The sequence below is a fragment of the Xiphias gladius genome, chromosome 2 (assembly GCF_016859285.1).
Source record: "Xiphias gladius isolate SHS-SW01 ecotype Sanya breed wild chromosome 2, ASM1685928v1, whole genome shotgun sequence".
Classification (NCBI taxonomy): Eukaryota; Metazoa; Chordata; class Actinopteri; order Istiophoriformes; family Xiphiidae; genus Xiphias; species Xiphias gladius.
Genome location: NC_053401.1, coordinates 2,557,560 through 2,568,633, shown reverse-complemented (window position 1 = coordinate 2,568,633; position 11,074 = coordinate 2,557,560). Strand labels below are relative to the sequence as shown.

Sequence of the window (11,074 nt, the reverse complement as noted above, 5' to 3'; positions counted from 1 at the left end):
CTGTGGTTTAGTGTTTTCCAAACCTCAGGGGAGGGGGGGGAAGCCTTTTGACTGAAATCACTGAGTAGAACAAAACGCTGCGAGGAATGATGTGGATTACAACATCCTCTAGTGGTCAAACACACGCACACACACACACATTCTTTCGTCCAATGCATTAATATCAGCGACTTTGCCCCTGATCCGGAGTCCACAGAGGGTGTTTTTTTTTTTTTTTCTTGGATCCTTAACTTTATTGAAAAAGCCCCATGGACATACCACATGTGCACAAACACACACAAAAAAAGGATTGTAACAGAGATGTACCAGGTGTATTCAGGGCCTTTTCTTTTTAAAGATAATAAATAAAACAAAGAAGCAGTTGGGGTATGTAACTAAGTATTTCCTCTAATACTGTACTTAAGTACAATTTGGAGGTACTTTTACTTTACTCGGGTGTTGAGAGTAAACAAGAGTCCTGCACTCAAAAAGTTATTTTCTTTTACTTCCATACAAATCTTTACCCTGTAAGTCGGATCATTGGCTCGGCCCAGGCCTCGGCCTCCCCGACCCCCCGGACCGGACTTTACCTGACGACCCCCCCCCCCAGGGCGGTTTCAGCACAATGTGGGAGGGGGGTCTGGGGAAAGTCCTCTGAGGAACCGCAGCCTCGCGGAGAATTTGCGGAGAGGGACCAAAGTGCACCGCGGAGCCCACGTGCACTCAGAGACCGCAGCTCTGAGCCCTCGCGGACTGGTCGCGCTAAAACTCCGTGAGTCCTTTCGTGAAATTGCTTTTTCTCTTTTTCATTCAGAGTTTGCGTTTGTAGGGTCCTCTTTTACCGGCCAACTGTGGGATTGGAAAGCCGGGCCTCGCGGTCATAAGGATGCATCAAACCGGTCCCGTGAGAGAAAAAAAACGGTGACACAGTGAATGTCTCACGTTGTTCCGGCTGGGTGGTTGTGAGAAACCTGGAGTCGGGCTTCAGGGAAGGAGCCGCTCGTAGGAAGGCGGAACGTGTTAGTTCAAGGCCGACTATCGAAAGATGAGACTGGGGCACAAAATAAAATAAAATATTTCTACAGATATTTTACAAATATATTCTACAAATTTCTACACTCACAGGGCCCTTTTTTTCCAACCTTACAGTGTTGACTTTTTACTACTTTAAGTAGGATTTGTGTTAAAATAAATAAATAAATAACCACTCAACCTGTTTCCCTTCCTCTGAAGGTGAAATTGCCATTTTTCAGCCGCGGGCCGTGAACGCAGCGCGACCTCAGGAGACGTAACACCGCGGGTCCGGGCGAGCTACGGTTATTACCCGGGCCGTGTGTGCGCTGCCGCCCCGCCGTTGTGTGGGGATAGCCCCGGGTTAAACCTGCCTCGCTGCGTGGATCCGTGGAGCTCCAGCTGTAGTCCATCCGCAGGCCGCAGGAACCACAGGTAACGTCCGCTAGCCGACACGGACCCTCCGGCTAAACGAGCAGGAGCTAACGCTCTGGAGCCGCCTCCTCGAGTGAAACTTTCACTAATCTGAAATGGTGTTTTTTTGGTTTTTTTTATGTGGTAATCTAGTCCAGGTTTGACAAGTCTAAGTGTAGTGGTTTTTGATTCCAGACCTGGTCCCATGTCTTCTGCGGGGACGGCACACAGTGGTGTCATTAACAGAGTAAAAGTCTCAGAGTCAGGACTTTAGTGACCCCTCTGTGGCACTTCAAGCTCAAGATTTTTATTTTTTGGGCTGAGAGATGATTTCTGTTCTATTTTTTTAAGTTAATGAAATAAAAAATAATGTAGTGAATCATTTTTATTTATCAATTAAATTCAAACAAAGTGCAGTAAACAACAACAACAACAACAACAACAAAAAACTCAACCTAAATCTAATCAGGATTTGCTGTGACCCCCTTTTGCCTTTGAACCAGCGGCAGTTCTCCGCGGTACAGCTTTTCAGGCACTTGACAGGTAGGGTGTTCCAAGCATCTCTGTGGATTCAGCCTGTCCCAGTGTCTTCTGCCTCTGCGTGTGATCCCAGGACCGACTCCGTGATGATGAGATCGGGGCTCCGTGGGGGCCAGACCATCTGTTGCGGGACTCCTTGTCCTTCTTGGTCTCTGCAGACAGTTCTTTATGACTCTGTCTGTGCGTTTGGCCTCGCTGTCCTGCTGCAGAACGCATCTGGGCCCGAATCACATGCCTCCCTGATGGTCCTTGTGATGGTTCAGAGTCCGTGCCAAAAACACAGTTGGCTCGGTACTGCATATTATATATAACCCCGTTTGGACAATTGGTCACCAGTCAAACCAAAGAGAAAATAAACAAGTCTTCATTTACAAATTAACCTTTAAAATCCATCACCGATGCAGCCTGTGAAACCAGTGGAACCGCCCAATCATTTACACCTGTGCTTGTGTTTCTCCTCAGACGATTGTCGATCATGTCCCAGACCGTCCCTCCGATTCTCTCCGTTCTCCCCATTCGGGCTCTGGTGGATGAGAAGTTCAAGGTGTTGGTGGAGAACCTTCCCCCGGGATCTCCGGTAACGATCCGCTCCCTCCACCACTCCGAGGACCGGGACTACTGGGAGGCCTACGGACACTTCATCAGTGATCACAGAGGAACGGTGTCCGGTGGGTTCTGGTCCTCTTTTTGTCAAGTCCTCCTGAAACTGGTGGTGGTGTTTTTTTTTTTGTGATAAATGAAAAATGTCGAAAACGTGACAGTAAAACCAATAAAATAGATTTATGAAATAAAATGACGGCCATAAAACATTCTCTTTAAAAGCCAGGCTAAAGAAGGGGGGGTTTTAAGTTTATGTTAACACTTTCAGCTGTTCTCAGATCTTCACGCAGACTGTTTCAGGCTGTTGCAGTTGGTTGTGTCTCTCTTTGGTAGTTCCGTGTCTCTTACATGTGTGGAGTCATATACGCCGCACCAAAAAAACACCAAAGACGCTTGCTGACCATCCTTGACTTCGCAGCTGATTTTTTTTTTTTTTTGATCGTTTGATATCCTGGATATTCTGTTTTTTCTCGTTGGTGACCATTTCTTGCTTGTGCAGTTTCAGAGGATTTGAGTTTCGGGGGCACGTACGCAGGACGAGAACCCATGGGCTTGCTGTGGAGCATGCGCCCTGTCCCAGGCAGCCGCAAAGGCCTCAGGTAACGTAATCTGCAGCTTGACAAAAATCAAAGACCGTGTAGACGGAGGTGAGTTGTCTGCAAGGTCTTTGACTGGGCTTTTAGCCACGCTGCCGGCATGGCTCAATGGACGGCAGTGTCGGTCAGTCAGTCAACTATTAGATCAGAACCTGCCTGAGAATCTTCACGTTTTTAAGTTTTCTTCAGTGTCACATTAATCCAGCGATAGCTGTCCGTACATCCATGGGCTCACTGTAAACAGGAAGTGCTAATAGCTATTTCGGCTGCTTTTTAAATGGTGCCAGTTTGTGAAAATGTAAACAAATATCGGCAAAAAAACCCTCCAAAAAAACACGGTACTCAGAGCAGAGCACCAGAACCAACCTGTAGCTGACAGTAAAACAGCACATTTGATGAGTTTTTACTGGGTCTCTATCTCCTGATGGCCTTAATTTTTTTTTCTGTTGTCACACTGGATCCCAAATAGGCCTGTACAGCATGTGGGTGTTAATACTGGTCCTACTGAGCTGATTTAAAAAAAAAAAAAAAGTAGATGGAAAAAAACGGAGAGATCCACTTTAAAATAAAAAGACGTCGATGCGGATGGGACTAAGATTACAGGAGGACCAGCGACTTCACAGATAGGCAGTAGGTAATTGTGGCTGTAATTATTACTCACATACATATGTAAGACGGGGGTGATGTTAAAATCACTTCACCTCGCTTGGAGACATAAATCCGGTGTGAACGGAGCGATTTCCAAATGTGCGTTGAGAAGTAAAATACAGCAGACTTCTACAGAGCGCAGAACTCCCTGATGTCCTGGTCTTTACTTCGGCAGGTTAAGAAAGATGAACGTCTGCACCCCCATGCTGATCAACATCTCGGTCTACAGTGGACACGAGGGCTTCAGGGAGCAGGCTCCTCTGGCCTCGGTGCTGACAGAGAGATGGTACAAGGCCCCGGGGGTCCAGCGGATCGAGATCAGACAGAAAGGAGTGCGGGGGACCCTGTTCATACCTCCAGGTACACCCGCAGCACCTTTTTTATCTTACGTCTGTTGATTGTCAGAGCAGCTGGGTTGTTCTTTTTCAGAGGTGGATTGTAACCAAGGACAGGTAGGAAAGTTAGCTCCGTCCTTTCGCCGTTAACCAACTCACGGCCCCTCAGATTTACTTCAGTGACTCTTGGGAGGGACCCGACCCCTACGTTGGGAACCACTGGATGAAAACTACCTAACTTTAAAGTATTTAAAACTCTTTCTACCTGGAGCAGCTACAACAGTCAAATGCTGCTGAAGCCCTGATGCTTCAGTATTGATAATATAATTTATGATAAGACAAGACAAAGACTGGGCTGATTTTCTTCAAAATGAGTACTTTTACTTTTGATACTTTAGGCGCATGTAACTGATAATACTGCCGCACTTTTTCATAGGTACGAATTTAAAAACGCAGGAGTATCCGGGTACTTCTTCCACCTCTGGCTCCGTTTTCGGTTTAATTACGATGAATGATTTGTCAATGAGGTCATTGAAGTCCGTTTCTCCTCCCCTCAGGTCCAGGACCCTTCCCCGGGCTGCTGGACATGTGGGGAGGTGGTGGAGGGCTTTTGGAGTACCGCTCTGCCTTGCTGGCGTCCCGGGGTTATGCTGCCCTGGCGCTGGAGTACTTCGCCCCTGGTGAGCTGCAGTCGGCAGAGCTGGAGTTCAACTATTTTGAGGTCTGTGTTTATTTCATTACCTCTAGAGTTTCCACATTTTGTGTGAAAGGCGTGGGTTGTTTCACCGTTCTGATACGATACTCGGGTACATGCGGGTACAGGCTCTTCTACTGCAGTTACTTTTTCTACTCCAGCCGTAAGTTGATTTTTAAGCTGCTTTTTTACAATTTTAAATTGATGTAAAGTTGAAGCGATTAGTTGATATTGATAATCTATTAATCGTTAAAGTCATTTATCAGGCACAAATGCCATTCTCACCAATGCGACATTTTTAACTGTTTTGTGACATTGTGAAGACCACACGATTAAGTGACTCACTGAGGAAGTAATCAGCAGATTAATCAATTGGGCTGCAGCTAATGATTATTTTCATTATCGATTGATATGCCAGTTGTTTTCTCGATTTATCAATGAATCGTTTAGTCTCTTAATTTGTCCAAAAAAAAAAAAAAGATAAAATCACAATTTCCCAGAGCCCAAAGTGCTTTTGACCAACCAACGGCCCAAAACCCTGAGATAATTAATTGATATGTCATTTATAATAGAGAAGATGTGACAATGAGCAGCATATCTTCACATTTAAGATGCTGGAATGGGAATTGTTCAAACAATTAAGTCATTATCAGAATAGTTGCGTTCGACCAATTGATTAGAGAACTAATTGTTGGAACTCTAATGATCAGTTGTTGTCCTTAAACTCTATCTCTGGTTTAACCACTTAAAGATGCGGAAGGGATTCCCTACATTCAAGGTTCTTCACTTGTCTGCAACTTACTCCTACTCACTAAGAACTTGACGAGGAATTTTCAAACAGCTCGTACGACTCAGCTCATGCCCCACAAAGCTTGAGATCCGGGATTTTTTTCATGTCCCCGTTTTCATCTGCCTCTGCACAGAAAGCATTCAACATCGTCAAGGACCATCCTCAAGTGATGCCAGACAGAGTTGGAATTTTTGGTCTTTCCCTTGGCTCCATCGTGGCCATGTACTTGGCAGCTGAGAGCACTCTTATCAAAGTAAGTGTCAGAAGCTGAATATGTTGGGAGTTTTTTGTTTAGCTGTGAATAAAAGGCTGTTAACGACGTGCCACGGAGGGCCGGGGAGTCGGCAGATTCCTGGAGGAAATTGGGGCCTGACTGCGGAGGATCGGTGTCTAATGATGTTTCAATGTGTTGTGCTTCCAGCCTCGTTGTTGTGTTTGTGTCAGCTGCAGCAACTCTTACATGCGCGGGAAGAGCTTAAGTGGAGTCCAAAATGAGATTGCCAAGTAGGTGTTATGTGTGTCAGTAACATGATTGCGGTACTTTAAGTTGTACAGTGGAGTGACTCAAGGTGTTGCATGTGACGGCAGGAATTCTGACAAGTTGCGTGTGGACGAGAACAACCATCAGATATGGCGAGATATGGGTCTAGCAGTTATTAGGGATCCCTCAAATAAAGTGGACGTAAGTACATGCACTAATAACACACAAGGATCAGACTATAAAAACTAGTACATGTCTGGACTGACCTTTATCTGTCTGCCTCTCTCCTGCTCTCTGTGCTCACATATACAGTCATTTAATGCAGCTGGATTCACGATAAAGCTGCTCTCATTTACATGTTTTTCTCTTTCTGTTGTGAATAGAGACTGAAACGCGGCCCATTAAGGCCACATGTTAACCAGCAGTCACTTCCAAGCCATTTCCCAGCTGCTGCTCTGCTCTGATAGAATCCGGATTTGTATTACCGCGACGCCGTCCGACAAACGTTAAAGACGGCTGCGCTGTGATCTCGGCTTTATTTACTTGTAAAACGATCAGTCAGAGAGAAAGTTACGTCCACGTCTGTGTGAGCTGCTGTGCAGCCAGTTGAATGAGACAGAGAGAGAGGTACGGCGGCGAAGGGAAAGCCCGACCTCGCGCTTGTGCGGGAACGCTGGTGACTCTATTCCATGGAAAGTCGCTGGATTTGTCGCTGGGTTAAAAAAAAAAAAAGTAACGAAAAGGGTGTGAAAAGTCGGTAAATCTAGCGACGAAGTCGGAGAGCGGGCAACACTGGCTGTGGACTCAATCCTGATGACGCAATAGAAACTGTTGGTGCCAGCTCACTTTGAAAGAGCAACGGCTGATGGGGAAACTTCAGCACTTAGTCATGCTGCATTCAGTCACCCTGAAAAAAAACTTCGCTTTTAGGAGCATCAAATATAGTATATTAAACTTTTTAAATACATTTTTTTTTTTTTTTGTTGTTGTCTTGTTTAATGATTATTCAAAAATAATCACAGAGTTTGCCGTCTTAAGATTAAGGGGAAGATCGAGTCATGAGGAGACAGATTCACCTTTAGTCAACAATTTACCATTTGCTATATCAGGATAAAGTATCAAGAACAGTAGCAATGAGGAGCTCGAACACAAAGATGCTGAAACTTTCATATGTTCTCGTTTCATCTGCGCACGCTGTGCCTGACATTTTTGGTACGTGTGCTATTGAACTATTTTTAAACACATTTTAAAAGTTGTTCCTTGTGCTAGGTGGGGGAAATAAACTGTCCAATATTGCTGGTGAACGGCAATGATGATCAGAACTGGCCTACGCTGGAGGTGGCTGAGGATGTGAGTGCACACAGACACACACACCTGATAATGGGGGGGGTCTAGATGCAGGAGCAGTTCAAAAATCGCAAACTGGAGGAAGAACTTGTCAAACGAGTCCGAAGAGCATAATATTTTAAAGTTACTCCGTCACACTCAATGTTTAATTGTCCAGCCCACAACTTTACTGTTTTGGCAGAGACCAAAAACCAGAGCGGGCACTCCCGAACTGCTGAATGTGGAAATAAGCAACTGTTAGCTAACCAGTTCACGATATCAACTCAAAAAGGTCCTGATACGTCACTGTGGATCAAAATCTCACTGGATCTGTTGGTCCTCTTCACCGCTGGGCTCACGTGTAGATTCAAAACTCCAGGAGTAAAATCAGTTCGTGTGGTTTTGATTTGACCTTTGACCCCCAGATCGCTCAGAGGATGCGTGCGGCAGGTAAGGAGCACCTGCTGACCAGATTGGCGTACCCTAACACTGGACATTTGATCGAGCCGCCCTTCTCGCCCCACTTCAGAGCTACTAACTTCATAGTAAACAGCACGAGAGAGAAAGGTGAGTTTTACCCGCTCGCGCGCGCAGGAGCCTTGTTTTTGTTTTGCAGGATGTTCATCTATTGCCAGTATTGGAGAAATTAGTAAAACAAGCAGTCAGTTTAAACATTGACTTTCCCAAGAACTCCGGGAACTATTTCAAGGGTAAAAGTTCCTCCGGAGCATTGATAAGCACCAGGAAGATTAAGCAAATCAGTACACTGACGTTGTAAAAAAGCACACCCCTGACCCTTCAGAGAGTACTATCCCCCGAGCGGGGGGACTTTGTAATCAATGTACTGAAACATTGTACCAACAGTTCCTTCACGTGGCCAGTGAAATGAATAGATGTTTATGCTGACTCTCACAAAAGTTAAAGGACTTGGGAGTCCAGTCTTTATTCTGCCTTACATATCCGCTAAAACCCTAACAAAGATATTGATTTTAGGTTTTTTATATTTAGTAGTTACAGCTTCACTGCGCGGTGGAGTAGTCAAACATAACAATGTGTGTGGAGTAGTCAAACATAACAATGTGTGTTACAGTGATACTGCTGTGGGGAGGACAAACCAAACCCCATTCGGACGCTCAGGAGGACTCCTGGAAGAAGATTTTGAGTTTTCTGCAGCAGCATCTGTACTGCAGTCCACGTCCCAAAGCACAGTTGTGAGCGACAGCGCGCACGCGGACTGCCGGTCGTGCCTTACTACCTCGACACCGACGCATAGTATTGGATCCTCCCTGTACTGACCGCACGCATTTGCAAGGGGCTCATTCTAAACGAGGGAAATCACAACAATTCTTTGCTTCGGATGATTATTCACTAATGAAAACGGAATTAAGAATATGCCTTTCTGCCAATAGATCCCCCTAAATCCTACACACTGGTAGTTTTAATTTAGTTTATGTTTTCTGTGGGATAAGGATTTGATATTGCCCCACCCGATCACTAGCTGCTGTGTTATTTCCGATTGATGATGAAACTGCTTTAACTTGCGCACTGTATAGTTACCCAGTTAAATATGTGACAATGCACAACTGTCCTCATACAAGAAAATAGTAGACGAAGCCGCATCAAATAGGAATTTTTTTTCCTCTGAGCCCTTTATTTTCCTGTATTAGGACACTTCAATACATAATTTGCGAAAGACACAAAATCAGTTTTTAATTAACTCTGGAATTGAGATAACTCAGGAAAAAAAACCCAAAAAAAAAAAATTATACACGCACACACTGATTGATAGCTAACTTGCACCCCGAGTCAGTTGTTTTCTCCTGTTTCTAAACTTTATGTATTTTTAAAATGAAAGATTCACTTCACTGACAGTTTGAGGAAAAATGTGTGGAGCAATATAGATAACTTTTTGCAAGCAAACAGTAGCTACACTGACCATTAGTTCTGCTCTCGGTCAGCTATTTTTTCATGTGTCTAAATGTTGAAATGTATTTTCTCACAAAAACACATTTATATTTATTAATAAATTATTATTATTATTAAAGATTCACTGGAATAATCTGAGGAAAAATGTGTGGAGCAACATAGGTAACAAAGTTAGCCCACACGTAAGCTAATGTAGCTAGCTAACAAATGGTAACCTTGCTTTCAAAATTCACCTTCATCTTAGAAAAGACTGCGTTCGTAAACATAACTAATTTGCATTTACATGCAGTGCAGTGATTTAATACAAAAGGCTTTTGTTTTATATAGATATGGGTCTGACAGTTTGGCGCTTTTAGTCTTATGCATTGGCAACATAGACCAGTTAATTGTTCCAGGTGTGTTCTAACTTTTACCAAAATTTAGGTATTATATAAATTGAAGGGTCATTGATGGGACGCATTGATGAGGCTATTTTAGAGTTGATAAGCTGTATTTTTCTGTTGTCATTATGGACAGTAGATTGTGATGGCTGTTAACTTTACAAAAGCTTGATAATGCTAAGAATTTACCATAAATCTACTCTGATCTAGAACCAGTCTGATTGTATTATATAGCCGAATGAAAGTATTACTGAAAACCATAGCATTGTAAACTTTAGATATCATTTTATCAGATAGGTTGTGATTTAAATAAAATGTTAATTTTTGAAGCCAATTTATTGTTCGACTATTTTAGTTTTTGGCATCTTTTGTTAAAAAGGAATTGTAGAAAACATGTTTATTTCCCAAAGTAAGGTAAAATGTGTTGTTTTAGTACTGGTATTTTTTTTACTGTGTTATGGGGGGGGGGGGAAAGGTCGACTGCTAACGCTTGCCAGCTAAAGGTAACATTAGCTAACCTGATCTCTGCCACTCACCCTGAGTCAGTGGTTTTTGTCATGTTTCTAAACTTTGGAATGTATTTTCCTCACAAAAATGGAAACTTATTTAAAACATTACTGAGACATTTTGAGGAAAAATATGTGGAGCAACATAGGTAAGTTAGCCCGAACATAAGCTAATGTAGCTAGCTAACAAATGGTAACTTGGCTTCAAAATTCACCTTCATCTTAGAAAAGTCTGAGTGCGTAAACATAACTAATTTGCATTTACATGCAGTTTCAATTATTAGCAGTGATTTAATACAAAAAGCTTCTGTTTTATATAGATATGAGTCTGACACATTTTGGTGCTTTTAGTCTTATGTATTGGCAACATAGACCAGTTAATTGTTCCAGGTGTGTTTGAACTTTTACCAAAATGTAGGTATTATTATTATATAAATTGAAGGGTCATTGATGGGATGCATTGATGAGGCTATTTTAGAGTTGATAAGCTGTATTTTTCTGTTGTCAGTATGGACAGTAGACTGTGATGGCTGTTAACTTTAAAAAAGCTTGATAATGCTAAGAATTTACCATAAATCTACTCTGATCGTATTATATAGCCGAATGAAAGTATTACTGAAAACCATAGCATTGTAAACTTTAGATATCATTTTATCAGATAGGTTGTGATTTAAATAAAATGTTAATTTTTGAAGCCAATTTATTGTTCGACTATTTCAGTTTTTGGCATCTTTTGTTAAAAAGGAATTGTAGAAGACATGTTTATTTCCCAAAGTAAGGTAAAATGTGTTGTTTTAGTACTGGTACTGTGGTATAGGAAAAAAAAAAAAAAAAAAAAAAAAGGTCGA

General features: G+C 42.8%; 1 protein-coding gene across 1 annotated transcript; it reads left to right on the top strand.

Annotated features, from left to right (window-relative positions):
* Positions 1 to 1,317: 1,317 nt before the first annotated feature.
* LOC120801764 (peroxisomal succinyl-coenzyme A thioesterase-like) lies at positions 1,318 to 9,139 on the top strand. Its single transcript, XM_040148990.1, has 11 exons — positions 1,318 to 1,425; positions 2,407 to 2,612; positions 3,044 to 3,143; positions 3,964 to 4,148; positions 4,681 to 4,844; positions 5,741 to 5,860; positions 6,029 to 6,111; positions 6,196 to 6,289; positions 7,358 to 7,438; positions 7,840 to 7,981; positions 8,505 to 9,139. The coding sequence occupies exons 2-11, from the start codon at positions 2,420 to 2,422 to the stop codon at positions 8,627 to 8,629; spliced, it is 1,287 nt and encodes a 428-aa protein (XP_040004924.1). The 5' UTR covers positions 1,318 to 1,425; positions 2,407 to 2,419; the 3' UTR covers positions 8,630 to 9,139.
* Positions 9,140 to 11,074: the final 1,935 nt, after the last annotated feature.

Coding starts and splice junctions, on each gene's coding strand:
- LOC120801764 (XM_040148990.1), top strand. CDS start 2,420: ATGTCCCAGACCGTCCCTCCGATTCTCTCCGTTCTCCCCATTCGGGCT. Junction 5,861..6,028: donor CTGAGAGCACTCTTATCAAA/GTAAGTGTCAGA, acceptor TTGTGCTTCCAG/CCTCGTTGTTGTGTTTGTGT. Junction 7,982..8,504: donor AAACAGCACGAGAGAGAAAG/GTGAGTTTTACC, acceptor TGTGTGTTACAG/TGATACTGCTGTGGGGAGGA.